The sequence below is a fragment of the Papilio machaon genome, chromosome 8 (assembly GCF_912999745.1).
Source record: "Papilio machaon chromosome 8, ilPapMach1.1, whole genome shotgun sequence".
NCBI classification, from domain to species: domain Eukaryota; kingdom Metazoa; phylum Arthropoda; class Insecta; order Lepidoptera; family Papilionidae; genus Papilio; species Papilio machaon.
In genome coordinates this window covers 1,486,897-1,502,068 of record NC_059993.1, presented here as the reverse complement: position 1 = coordinate 1,502,068, position 15,172 = coordinate 1,486,897, and the positions used below count along the sequence as shown (strand labels likewise).

General features: G+C 31.1%; 1 protein-coding gene across 3 annotated transcripts; it reads right to left on the bottom strand.

Annotated features, from left to right (window-relative positions):
* Positions 1-4,080: 4,080 nt before the first annotated feature.
* On the bottom strand, positions 4,081-14,230 carry LOC106707645 (lipase member H). 3 transcript variants are annotated; one of them, XM_045678917.1, is made up of 7 exons: positions 14,121-14,139; positions 6,201-6,249; positions 5,668-5,831; positions 5,415-5,480; positions 4,963-5,058; positions 4,660-4,766; positions 4,081-4,418 (listed from the first exon to the last, which is right to left on the bottom strand). In XM_045678917.1, exons 3-7 carry the CDS (start codon positions 5,680-5,682, stop codon positions 4,184-4,186), a joined length of 519 nt encoding a protein of 172 aa, XP_045534873.1. In that variant the 5' UTR covers positions 5,683-5,831; positions 6,201-6,249; positions 14,121-14,139; the 3' UTR covers positions 4,081-4,183. The 3 variants fall into 3 exon arrangements, with proteins under 3 accessions (XP_045534873.1, XP_045534874.1, XP_045534872.1); XM_045678918.1 differs by lacking the exon at positions 5,415-5,480 and having other exon boundaries at positions 4,082-4,418; XM_045678916.1 differs by lacking the exons at positions 4,081-4,418; positions 4,660-4,766; positions 4,963-5,058; ... (1 more) ...; positions 5,668-5,831; positions 6,201-6,249 and adding exons at positions 12,781-13,050; positions 13,129-13,797 and having other exon boundaries at positions 14,121-14,230.
* Positions 14,231-15,172: the final 942 nt, after the last annotated feature.

Sequence of the window (15,172 nt, the reverse complement as noted above, 5' to 3'; positions counted from 1 at the left end):
GGAGGAGTACGGTAACTAACATTGTGACATGGAAATTTTATCTTATATATATAAAAGTAAGTCGTGTTAGTTACACTATTTATAACTCAAGAACGGCTGAATCGATTTGACTGAAAATTGGTGGGCAGGTAGCTTAGAACCAGGAAACGGACAAAGGATAATTTTTACCCCGTTTTCTATTTTTTATTACGCGCGGACGGAGTCGCGGGTAAAAGCTAGTATTAGATAAAATTTCTACTGACTACATTAGATAGTTGTTCATTTTCCGTTCATAACAATATGTATGCATATTCACGACCTTTACAGGAGGACGATAATTATCCAACGCTCATGGAATTTACAATGTCCTATTACGCTAAGCACTTATTATGTTATTTTACTTCAAATTTTGCAGCTGAATTCCTAGAACTATTACAACTTGCTAGCCTATAGTTTAAATAGGTGAAAATTAGTCCTAATAGGTCTTGTAGGCCTGATAACCCTTGAAGGCCTTACACACGCAGGTCTTATTTGTTTAGTATGGCTGATAGGCCAAATATTTTGTGACAAACGGGCAGAGCATAGTATTCATATATTAAAATGTACGCACTGTTCCTGCCCGAATAATACGGCAATTATTTAATTAGAATCCTGCTACGAATAATTCACATAATTTTAACTTTGAACTTCAATTATGTTTAAATTTAAAGCACACTTTATTGCATTTAAAGTGGAAAATAGTTGATTACAAAGGAAATAGCTGTCGAAAGCTAATATAACAACATAGACGTATAGTAAACAATGTTTGCTGACATTACAAAGCATGTGTTAAGGAAAAGTACGAAATTAATGGAAAAAGTGAAAGGTCGTTGTCCTTTACCAGTGAAACCGGTATAATATTAAGGTTAAAACTTTGCATGTGTGGCTTGTTTACAAAAATATTGCACGCGAGTTGATTATTTAGTACTTAGTAACTTTGCTACTTCAAAATGAGATGCAGTTTAAAATTTATGAATAAGTAAAAAAAAATATCTTGATCATGGTAATTCTTTTCTTTTATTATATTATAAGGTGGCAAGCGATCAAATGGCCACCTAAATTCGCCGAAATAGCGAAGCGACCGCTGCCCTTAGACATCAGTACCTGCTGATACGTTGCCAACCTAAGGCAGAACGCACAGAAAGAGAATAATTTCCCTTTCTATGCATGACGCAAATATCTTTTTCTGAATATAATATTATGAAAAGGATGGAGAGGAAAAGAGGAGTAAAATCAGGTCTCCGGCACATGCTCTCATCATACGAAATGCGGAATTAATTCCGCTTCACATCTGTGTTCCGTGTGGTCGTAGTATTGCATCGTTCGTGCCGGTCTATTCGTGCAACAGATGTTATTGTTGCTGGCGTTTACCACTGTTAAAAAAATAAATTCTTCATGTAATGATCTTGATGTGATGTATAAAAGCATAAACTTTACAATTAATTTTATGAGGCAATATCAGAATTTTCCAGAGGTAATCAAACTTTTCGGTTGAAGGTCCACAAAAATTTATAATGTATAATTTGAACTTTTAAATTTATCCTCTAAATTAAATTGATTATTTTTGTTTGTGAAATGGATTTTGTCTTTTGTATAGAATCGAAGGCCCAATTTTTATGTGTCAATTCCCTTCCTGTTATTACATTTGGTACAAGTATTTGTGTATAGTAAATAAGTTTGTGCATATTTTTTTAACGTTTTCTAGAATTATAAAAATATTAAGTACATAAAGTTTGTAAGTTGTTTTTCGCATACACAAAGGTTTCCCATATCTGTGGTCTACACTTTGAATAGCCCTGTTTTGAACAACTAAGTAGAATAGTCATACATATTTACTTACTTCTAGAAATATATATTATTCATATTTGTTTGTCTAAGCGTACAGTCATAATAGACATAGATTTAACTGTAAAATAATTATGACGTGTGCTCATCAAAAGAGCGTTGCGGTTGTAGAAAGAACATAAATCATGTAAACAGACGTGATTAATTAGTAGTTTGTTAGGTCAAATCTAACTATTAAATATATTAACTCTGAACTACATTATCGTTGTATATTTTAACTGCTGTCACAAGAAAAATGATAATATTTTTGAAGTGCGTATACTCGTAATACATACTAACTGTAAATGGCGGTGTCATCTGAGTGGTTTTAAAAAACTACTAATTATGTCGGACCTATGATTAAGTATCTCTGATCGTAATTTCATCCAGGCCTTTTATAGTTTTATATACATTTATAATTTTAGTAAGATGAACATAAATATACTGTTAACTAGCTTTTACCCGCGACTCCGTCCGCGCGGGATAAAATAAATGCACACAAGAAAAAAAGTTCCTATGTCCGTCTCCTAGTTCTAAGCTACCTCCCCATAAATTTTCAGCTAAATCAGTTCGACCGATCTTGAGTTATAAATAGTGTAACTAACACCACTTTCTTTTATATATATAGATAAATGTATGTAGAAAACAGTTGCTGTCAAGCTCAAAATCTAGATTAACTGCGTTCTGCAATTTAGTGAAAGTTTGCAATTAGTCTAATCGTTGAACTTGTTTTATTCTTACAAAATCAGACAAGATTAATATAGAAAAGTAGTTTTAGATTTAAAAGTTTTTTTTTATTATAAGTATTCTCATCAACACCTAAACTTAATGTAATATTTTATTTGTGTATTTATTTTTCGTATTTTATAAAAAACATTATTATTATGATCTTTTTTTTTCTTTAAATATTTTTTTCGTAATAGGTTTGTCACAGTCATTTTTTTTAAAGAAAAGAAAATCTCTAACGAGTTTTATAAATAAATAAAAATAAAAGAACGAGAATAATTGATGAATATTTTTTTAATATTTTTTTACATATACCGATGACTAGCATTTTAACAAATTGAGTTGAAAACAAATTAACGTGACATATCTTATTAACTTAACTTATACAATTAAATTTATTATCATCGAGCATCGGTGGCTCAGGGGTTAAGCACTTGACTTGCAATCTGCAGGTCTTGGGTTCGAATCCCGCCATGTAACAATGTGTTTTTCGATGTACATTATGTACATTTATCCGAAGTTCAATGACGGAAAACATCGTGGTGTAACCTGAACATATCTGAGAATTTCAATGATACATATGTGTGAAGTCAACCCGCACTGGGCTGTGGTTGACTGTGGCCTTGTCACCCCTAACTTGGGGTTGGCTCCGAGCCTCTCAGTGGGGACGTATAGTGAGCTGATGATGATGATACAATTAAAGAGATGAACAATTAATTAATTTATAAACCTTAAATAACAGCAGAATTACATGAGCATACGTCGTTGTTAACTGTGGTTTTTCGTGTGCGTTTTCACTGTCGATAAGATGGATAAAAATAAACAATATCAAAATTAATATAAGTTTCCGGCAGTGGAAATTCACACAGAGCAATAATACCTACGGAAAAAAAATATAAATAGTGATCAAGGTTAAATAAAAACTATAAGTTTCGATACCCTCGTAAAAAACTTATTATATTATATATTATACTTATCATTATATTATATATATATACTTGTAATATTTTATTATATACTTATAATATTGTTTTAAAACTAATGAAATAATTCCTTAAAAATTATATACTTTTTATATATTTTGATATATCTAAAAAAACATACCGATAATTTGGAGGGTAAAAAAATGTAGTTTAAGCCTCAATTCTACAAACTAAAATTAAAAACTACTTTTTAAAGTTACATAAATCTAATTGGATACATTTCTTTATTAATATAAAATTTAAGCATTATTGTTTTTAATTTTTAATTATAAATTTCTTATCACATCTCATTAGAAATATCGCTTTTGAGTAGTAATTTTTTGTTTGTAAACTATTTAAATAACTTAAAAATAAAAATAAAGAGTTCATTACATAAAATAATATTTAAGCTTGTTTACTTCTGATAAATAATATTGAGTTTGTTAAAATTTTATTAACATTGGGACATGTCAGCAATTTAAACAAAAAAATCCGAATTCGATTTTCAAAAATCTGAATTTGTAGTATCAAACCAAATAAGTATTAAATTCAACTGCATATAAGTACGCCAGGATTAAATATGTTCATACTCAAAAGACATTAATTGAAAATATTAGAATCAATTTATAGATTGGCAAAATCGTAGAATTGGATTAACCTTTAGCAGGAGGTTTGGTGGTACTCATTTTCTTATCAGTGCCAAATCTGTTTTGAAAAGGCGTAGTTTTATACACACAAGAACAACACACTGGCAGTTCTACTTCAATTTTTTCCGTATCATTTTCACCTTTCCTCACCAACACTTCCCATTTATTGTATTTCTGTTTGCAAGACGTCTTGATGTCCGAATTTAAATGGAGAGCATTAAAGCAAGACGCTTCCGTATTCCTAGAAAGAGAAAAAAGATTTTTAGTACATATACTATTTAAATATATTGATGACAGTATAAACTTTCACTCCAAAATCCATTATAAATCTAGATTTTGATAAAATCTTAACAATTAAAAAAAAAAAAAATAGAATACAATATCTACGCATGACTCTGTATTGTGTTAGAAAATTAGTTTCGTAATCTAAGGATTTTAGAGAAAATGATATTTGACACAAGTAAAAAGAGCGACGAACTTACGTGCAGGTTTCCAAACGAACTCTCTGGACGAAGTTCTCCGTAGGCGCTTGAACTACTTCCCTCCAATCTCCGTCACGCTTTTCACGTACCTTATATAGTGGCTCATACTGTAACAAATATAATTGATTATAATATCTATTAATATAGCCTAAAAGCTTATGGAAATAGTTCAAGAGAATAGTCGAATGGTTGAATCGTACCCACAACCTCATAGGTAATCCATGCTTTAACCAATGATATCGGTACTTCATAATTGTACACAATTCTCTCATTTCTAAGATAATATTAAAAAAAAATGTAGACCTTCACTTCACTGTCACAATCATCAGTTTCCTCAGGATCGCCTTGACGGTTTGTCAACATAGTATCCAACACCAGAGATGGCTGAGGAACTATTTTCTGAAACAAAGAAACTATTATTAAATATTAAGCCAATTTTAAAATTAGAAACCCGTATGAAAATTGATACATGCTGCACGAATATGGATATAAATATATTCAGGAGAGCAAATGTCAAAAGAAACAACCCATCTAAAGAAATTAAAGCAGAAATATCGACTCATCCGAAGCAAAGAGTTACATTTCTTAGAAATCTCTCATCTTCGGATAACGGAGATATGTTGGTGACATAAACTATTCCAATAGATTGTATAGAATGAAATACAAATGGCATTGATGGAGATTAAGAAATAATTTTGATGGATAATGAATAATTCATTCAGTTGAAGTACCCTTAATAATTACTAATATTTAACCGCGATGTTTTCAAGAGGGTATCGAGTTGAATCGTTTATTGCTCTCCGCCATCGGTGTACATTGTGCTTACTGATCCATTTTTATTCATCGCAGCTCTTTAAATATTGTTAATTAAATACTTAATTGTAAAGGCGAAAACAGTCAAGCCATTTCAGCTACAATTGTTTGGACATAGGGTACACAATCTAAGTTATAGATTAAATTCATTGATAGATCAGAGTCAATTTTTTTTTTATATCTCGGTGAACTTACCGCGTCCTTAAACATTTTCTTGAATAATTCATCTGGATAGTCTGCAGGTTTGATTGTGCAATATGTTTTTCCCTTACACTCTTCCGGTTCCTCTGCCTCAACTTTTTTAAGATCATTGGACTCCACAGGCCCGGGGAAAACTATTGGCGGTGTATCTACAACATCTGTAAAATAAAATATTAAAAAAAGTCTGTGCTGCATTATTTTTAACTGTGTAAGACTAAAAACACCAACAACAGTATTCCTAGATTCCAACGTTGCTTTGATCTATTAGAAAGCTTTAAAAATACAACACTTTTTAAAAATGGACAAAGTTAAATCATTATAAAATATTTAAGACCCATTGAGACGTGTAAGTCAATTAAACCTAGTTATAAACCTGCTTTTATATTGATCGTTTTTTACTTTTTATTGTATTCTGATTAGTTAATATGTGAAAGGTATTTTATGAATAAAGCATCAGTTTATAATGTATAAGATATAAAAACTGATTTATATTAAGTTACATTCGTAAATCACAAAAAGGCACTCACCACGTTGAGTTACTGCCGCTGTTGTTAACTGCAGGTTAACAATACTGACCTGAGAAATGATAAACTCACTTAATAATTCATATTTTAATAGCAGAAATTGAAGAAGGTTTTTCCTTAAAGAATTGATAACACTTGTAAATTAAGTGGCAAGTTTTGAGGATAAAACGTATATAAAACTATGTATGCCCGCGACTTCCTTCGCGTTCAATATTTCCTTTGAGTAGCATTTTGTAATGACTAGGTAAATGTTACATCAGAATTGCTAAAACATTCAGCAAACTTATATATTTACATACAAACTCACATTCCGTATTACTATTTTACACCCTTGATGGTAAAACTCTTACAGACTTTCAATGTCATAATTATTTATATCGAATCAACAGTCAAAAATATAATATTCAAGCTTCTAGCTTTGAAAATGACGATACTCCCATGAAACGTTTCGTTCCCTTTAGTCCCTTACAACTCATTTTCTCGCATTAAAATGTAACCTATGTCCTTTCTCAGACTTTAAAGATCTGTTGTGTGTCAAATTTCATTTAAAATGATTTAATAGTTTTACTGTGAACGCGCAACAGAGATAGATAAAGTTTTTATAACATTAGTAAGGAAGTGAGGATATGAAACGAAGAGGCGATTTAACATCGTCCATGATTTTGATGTACAAATAAATGTATTTTTAAAAATGGAAGTCAATTTCAGACGTCAATAAAGAAAAACGAAAGCAATTGTTTGACTATAAATAATAGGAAATTGGTTAAAACCAAAATAAGAAGCAAAGCGCGAGTTATTTCTGTTAAGGAAAAGGACAATCTACTGGGTCTTTTAGTCATACGGGTAATTTTAAAGATAATAATTCTACGCGTATTCATAACAAGAAAAATACACTTAAAAATGAGACAATGCTATTTGATGTTAGATATTAAATAAGTGGGCGACGTTTTGTGTAATACGTCTATATCAGAGGGGAATACCAGCGGTCTCAGAGTACTGCCTTGCGAACTCTCCGTGCGATTAGTACGTGAGTCACGATGTTTCCGTCGACACGCACGGCTCCTTGTTACAATTCATTGAGTAACATTGCCTAGATTAATGATGACAATTTAGTCGTATAAAAATGAAATTTAAACTCGAAATTAAGTATATACTATATCAAACGCTTGTCAAAAATCTATCCAATCTGATGGGGTAGCAATTTTAACGTCACTTATTTGTTCTTTAATGAAATACTACAAATTAGTATAGACTCGTTGATCAATGTTTATTTACTAACAGTTGGTTTCTGAGACAATATGTTTTAAATGAGGAATTTTGGTCTCAGAAACCTACGGTAAGTTTAATAAAAAGTCCTAAATTAATATCATATTTGTGCTGATTAGAGGAATTATTCTTCCAATTTTAAGCTTAAAAAATGTACCTATATTAGCATTAATTAGATGTAATTACAAATATATTTTAATAATAAATAAACCTAGTCGCTATTAATTACAGGCTATTAATTATCGACATATAGTTTAGTTAATACACATAAAGCATAATTTTCTATTATTCTACATTTTAACTCAATTACGAGATATATATTGAACCGTTGTTCCGTTATCGAGTAAATATGTTAATCAAACGTATCCCACGGGTACCGTACTCATTTCTACAATCATAGGTAGCCCATGTATTCTTCCAAACTGTGTTCTATCATACAAAATTTCATCGAGATCCGTTTCGCCGTTCTGGTGATACGTAGTAACGAATACCATCTAAGCATTCGCATTAATAACATTAGTAAAGTGAGAAATAAGATTTGTCATATTTAATTTAATGTCATTGTTCTCTTGAACTAAGAAACTTATTTTGTAAAGTGAATCGTCATTTTAATCCGAACATCGTACATGTGGTTTCAAATTAAAATTAATGAAAATTTTAATATCTGATGTGCGTTTATCAGAGAACCGATCCAGAGGCTAAATTTTACTCTTTATTCTCTCCCCACTCTTTAATAAGGAAATAATGGGAAGAAATATTCGATTGTCGTAGATGGAAAAATGGCCGAATATCTTTTGTGCCAGTGCAATAATCATTGAAATAAAAAAAAAACATTTCAATCATGACCTTAACATTATGCCGGCGCCAGACGAGACAAAAGTAGTTTCGTATGTTTACAGTCGTATCTGTATGATTATTGTAATTTTTGTTGCCAAAGAACCAGTTTTTGTTCTCAGATCTGTAATGTGGCCATTGCGGTTCCTTAACACGTTCTATGCCATTACGGTTATTAAGGTGTTCAAGTGAACTCGGCAGGCGAGTCGGTGATACTGTACGTGTTAAATGTAAACAAAGTAAATGGGCGCAATTTTTTTTCTTTTAATTTCATAATGAAGCTTTGTGTTCAGAGAATTTACTCTACGTAGTGTATTATTTTAATTAACCATTTTAAATAGTCTCCACAAAAACATTATTCTAAAGAATTTACTCGTCAGCGTGAAGACACTTAATTTTTCCAAGAACCTTATTAAAGGAAGTAATTACGACAAAGAACGAAGATCGGCTTATTGTTAATTTACCAGCGTTTTTTTATTGTTTCGTTCTCTTCCTATCGTTGAAAATCTATTTTTTTATTTATCCATGGGTAGCTCATGTTATTTGGTTATGGGAGGAAAAGTCTTTTACCAGGAATATTATGGAATTGATGCATCCTAGTAAAAAGTGCGTAGTTTGTTTGTGCTCAAAAACGTTTTAGGTTTGGTATATATTACTAACTGTGTTGTTACTTATAAGAAATCTTTAATAACCGCTTTCCAATTTCGCAAATCGTAAGAGAAAACACGTAATGAGGCTAAACAAGGGGCAAACTTGCATTTCAACATTTCTCCCATGAATCAATTTCTCCGATACTTGCCTATTAATTTCACCGTTAGATTGTGAACTTAGCTTATCACACAAGTAATATTATAAACCGACGTTAAACTGTTAACCAAGTGAACTTTTAGTAACTTTTACTAGCAAAAGAGACATTTAACAATTACTTAAGTATCGTGAATAGGTATATTATCGTTCTGGAATAGTTTTAAGTAGGACTTGAAACAACTTGTAACGAAAAAAAATCATACTAAAATCAAGGAAAATTCTGTGAAGAGAACACAATTAGCAATATACAATAGTCCTTAAATCAAACACAAACCTACAATAACGATTACACGTGTTTTTCAAGGTTAATAAAAATTATAAATAAACGTGCCACAAATATAAATAAACAACAAAGATATATATCAACGTTGCAATTATATACATTTGATTTTTATTTAAATAATAAAAAGGGAATGAAAACTTACAATGAAAATTGCCAGTGCTATTGCCATTTTGTTTACTATGGAGACGACTCAAAAACAACTTGTATCAAATGCACAAACGCGTCTGCTCACTTCAAGGTCCGAATGACAACTAACAGCAACAGACTGGTTAAATGGACTTATAGCATTTGTAGTACGCAACAAACGTCATCGGGATAAGTGTCCACGTAAGATGCGTATGTTAAATCTCATTTTCCTCTAACAATTGTAACAACTGTCTTCCCAATTTCATGGATAAAGTTACACTCACGTATATATATCCGATGTCGGCACCGACTAGTTTCGAGCCCATCAGGGGCCCATATATTATATAAGAGAGTGTTTTAGCCGTTCCTATATAAGTTAATGATAATGTCTCACGAAAGTTTGAATAATTTAAATGATTTTTAGTTTAGTTTTAAAACGATAAATCTTAAAGTTACCTTTGGAAGGTAATAATAACATAGAAATTAATGAAAATTAATAAGATACTGGCAAATAGTATTGGTCACAGAATAAAGAAAGTATAAATAGATTGTATGAAAGAGGATAGTTATTTGTAAGAAAGGAAATTGAATTCAAATGATATCGAATATATTTATTTCCCTACGAAGTTAAAGAAGTAGAGATGAGATGATGATACTTTTTTGATTGACAGAAGCCGCCTATGTGTAAATATTTTAAGTTAACTTTTGCCTACCGGACCAGATAACTTTCTCGCACTATACTCTTATAGTTAAAAAAAACTTGAGAGGTGTCAAGGGAAACCCGGATGGAACGAATTTCCTTTCGATTAATTAGTGAAGGAACCAATGTTTATTCTATGAATAAAAAACTTAAGTCTTCACAAGAAGTACATTTTATTTCTATGAATTTTCGTTATATATTGTCACGTCGTTGCCATGGTGTAGTAGCGCTCATTCGTCGTTAACATCTATATATATAAAAGAAAGTCGTGTTAGTTACACCATTACTACGTACTTACTATAGCAAAAAGTGTCGTGACAACTGTTCGTAAGATTTTTTTCCGTCTAGCCCCCTTTCACAACGCGCGATAAGGAACTTCGTTCCAATACTAAATTTCATTGAATAATATTTCGCTAAACTTTATTCCGATACGAAAGTTGTGTAGTTTTACAATAATTTTTAATCGGATACATACATGCGGCTTGTCTAATGTCTTTGTTTTGAATTACAATCTATTCAAGAAATTTCTCATTCTGAATATACCAAACCGCATGTTACATATAATTCAATTCATTATTTTTGGTTGCGGTGTTTCAATGAATTAACCACAATAATATTTTCTATTTGGTTATGACTAAATATTTTTGCGGCAACAGTGAATGTTAGTCGACACTAGTGATTTATCTTGGGTTTCTAAGACCAAAATGACCGTTTAATATATATTGCTATCTCTGTTTTTTTTTTTTTTTTTATTGGGCTATGCCGCCCTCTCGTTCTCCCCCTGGCATGTTTTGGGCCAGAGACTTTTGGGTTCTTTATTGATAATCATAAAATTCTTATGCTAGTTACTTATAATATAATACATATTTCCTTAGTGCTAATTTATGCTATCTCTGTTACGTCAAAGATAATGACAGGAATGCCGACATGTTTTTTTATGACGAAATTTAGTTTCGCAAAGAGTGGCTCTGTTATCTAGTTTAGTTGTTAGAAAATATACTTAAGTCATATGTACTTTAGTTTTACTTTCTCCTACAGAGTCACATTACTACATCGATATATGTACTTATTACGTCTTGTACATATAATTATTACCCATTAAACATCCTTTCTTTATGGTATCGTCTGCTGTAAGAGAGCTCTTTTAGAGTTAAGCTCACCAGTACGTCGCCGCATTTCTATTGTAATGTTACAATATTATATTGTGTAAAAAGTTTAAATAAATAAATAAGTACTACATTTTTATATATTTTGACGACATTAATACTGGCAATTTGTTAATTTTTTTTTATATCAGAAGGTGTCAAAAGAGTTACCAGAATTGGCTAAAATAGCGACGGGACTGCTGCCCATAGACATCCGTTATAGTAGCAAGATAGTATTCCCCTTTCTCTGCGTTCTCTTCTCCGCCCAATCCACTTCCCCTTCCCATAGTCAAAGAGGACTAAAATTAGGCCTCCGACTCTAGCACTCCTCAATTGTGGAATTGCTTTCACTTTCCGCCTGTCCTTCTTTGTCCTGGTATTGCACCGAGCTAGCCTATTCGTACAACAAATATCTTTGTTGCTGACTTGTACCACTGTTAAAACTGCTTCTTGATAATTGATAACTTCGACAGGATTTCCATCTTCTGTATACGCTCCAGATTATCATCTTGATCATGTCAACAGGATAAATGTTAATTTAATATTAAACTAATTATTTATTTGTCTTGTTTATTCCTGATACATGTAATATGTTATGTACGTTTTACGTCAAAGGATCGTAGAGACGTCAATCAAAAGTAGACCGCTGCAAATACCATAACATTGTTCTTAGTCACGGATAACTCTGGTTTAAGGACAAACTACGTAAAAATACTTTATGAGTACTGCTTAGTAGAACGTTATGTAAGGAAAGTAAAGAAATTTAAGTCAAAGTTATATTAAGTGCTCCTAAAAATAATCTCATTAATTTAGTTATGGATTAATTAAAACCGAAAAATAACATAGTAAATAGCGAGCGATTATTAATAGCTTTTTTCTAAAACCAAAAGTGGTTATTGTGATAAAAACATTAAAGATAGAAACGATATTGCAATTTTTTTTGTTTTATTTGATTTATACCTCTATATATTATAGAATTATAGATATAGACTTAGTTTGTTGTTAGCTACCTCGGACAAAGAATTAGTCTAGTCATTCAAAGGGGGAACGCTGCCAGTATCTTCGGAACCTTGCCTAAAGGGACACCTTTTAATGACATTTCATTGACATAAAATAATATTTCTCTATACCAACTCTTTTAATTTGTATTTTTAGGGGATGTTTAAAAAATCCTATTTTTAGTATACAAAAAGTTTCACTATGTCGGACAACATATCAGCGATTACAAGAAAATATCTTGTTATTACTAAAATTTCTAAGAACATATATTACTTATTTTTATTTTAACTTAAAATATTATGTTTATAAAACAAATCATAAGTAATTTTTGCATTTAACTATTTGATGATTTCAACGAGTTAAATTATTTAGTAAAACATCTTAAACATGTCAAATAAACATTTACGAGATATTCACTGCTGAAAGTAAAATGCCTATACCGATTGCACAGTGATAAAGTTCACAACTGATCGGTAGCATGATCATATTCAGTTGTGACGTAAAATATTCCTTTTGCAGCGACTGTCGAATGTCCAATCGGAGTCGTGTTTGATGTAGTACAACTGCCAGCGTTATAGGCCTCGTAAGATGGACATGCCACAGCCTGGTATAACTGAGATCGTAGTACTGATTTAGTCCAATACAGCACACAAGTCTTGTGATAGCATTTAGGTAGGTCTTCGTCACTTAGCCCTGGAGAGAGACAACGAACAAAAAATAGAGTTAAAGAAAAAAAGTGTTTTAAAAAAAAACAAAAGATAGAAATGTTACCTTTAGAACATCCCGGCTGTATCTTTCCTTCTTGGTTAAAAAAGATATCTGCATCTCCGATAGTATTCGTCGTCCCCAATTGACCAGCATTACAATGGTATACTTCTACATAATCTGCGTTCCCAGACCTTAGTTGTTCTTCCTTAGGTGCGTTTGCAAAACAAGGACCAGCCGGATCTAAGCCAGTTATTCTCCATACATTCTCAGAGGTCTCTGCAGTGTACCTTTCTCCAGCATACCCCAAAATATGTGCACCCAAACTATGGCCAATAGAATGAATATTCTTTGAAGGATATCCATATCTATTAAAACTAGCTAAAAATTTACCTAACGCGTTCCCAATATAAAAAGAGTAAAGAACAGATCTTTCGTAACTCCTTAATTTTTCTTTGGTCTCATAGGTATACGGGGAATGGTCTATAATAATTAGATATACATCAGGAATTGTCTTGTATGTTTGTCTTATCAACTCTTCAATATCACGTTTAATAAAACATTTATATCCGGGAACAAAAACTATTAGACGTCTAGATATATCTATACTTGTAGTATTTGTGATACAATCAACAGATGAATTTATTTTGCACACAATATTTATGTCTTTAGTGAAATCATAAAAATACACATTCGTTTCACCTACTTGTAGATTTAGAGTTTTATCGAAATTACCTGAAAATGTATATAACATTGTTATTTGTTTGTTATTGACGTTAAAGATTGTAATACTACTTTTGTTTATTAATCTACAACTCCATGTCTATTAATTTAAAATGACAGGAGCGAATGTAGACCTTAAAAGAATATATCGGAATCAGAAACCATAAGTGACCTAACACCTTCCTGTTTAGGAATAAACAATTCTAAAACTTCGTAATAAATGAATTAAAAGTTGTGGGCATATCAAAAGCACTGCTTTTGTCCAATTGACTATGTTTTCAAGTAACACCAACACAATAATGTTATACACCAACAAACCCCATTTTCTTACTTACATTTTACTGCATCTGAATATAGAAGACGAAAACGTTCATCAAGTCTATCTGTATAAACATTTGTAAAACAAAAGAACACAATAACAAACACTGGTAAAACCTTCATCACTTAATTACATTTAAAAACAAAATAAAAAAGTAGAGTCAACTTGGTCATAAGTTAATTTGTTGACGTCACAATAACTGTATTAACGTATGCAATGATTGTATGATATTAAGGTATATTCACACTGTAAATAAAATTAGACCTAAACAACATAATATTCAAAAGTAGTAGTAACGAATATAGTATTATATTATCTGTGGTAATAGCCCTTTATTTGAAATGAAGAAGAATCGATCAATCAGGAGGACGAAGAGATGCACCGACCCCTCATACAGTAGGATAAGGACTGGGAGATAATGAAATAAGCTTGCATTTTATTCGTGAGTTAAAACAAATTGAATAAACAAGAATAATAAAATAATTAGTACATATTTAGTGGTTTTGACTAACACAAACTTCATAAGAAACAGGATTGTTACCAAGATTTATTTAGTCCATAACATTTCAGCTCAAACAAGCTAATCGTAATAAGAATCCCACTTACAAACATTATACTTGATTAATTAATATTATTTTTTTCGTATAAGTTGTATTTTAAAATTTTAATCAAGTTTGTGCATTGAGAATCACTTGTTTACTAGTCTATCAGTACAATAATTCGTAACAATAATATTTAATTAATTAATTTGGTCGTATGACCAGGGCTTTATAAAAATACGACAAAAAATATTTTGATCTCAGCGACCCATGCGTAGTTATCATTTTGCAGATATTATTCCAGACCCTCATTGGTCAGGTTTTTAACAACAATGGATAATAACAATTGAAATTTATCCGTTAAATTGTTGCTTAATAGACTTCTTAAATACATTTTATGAGTTCCTTAAATGTTTCTGAGTGAAATTCATACAATGTTTTTACGTTATCTGCACCTATATTACTTTATATTTATTTAACCAATAAAACAGATAAAATAATTTCTACCTATACTATTAAATATTAACTA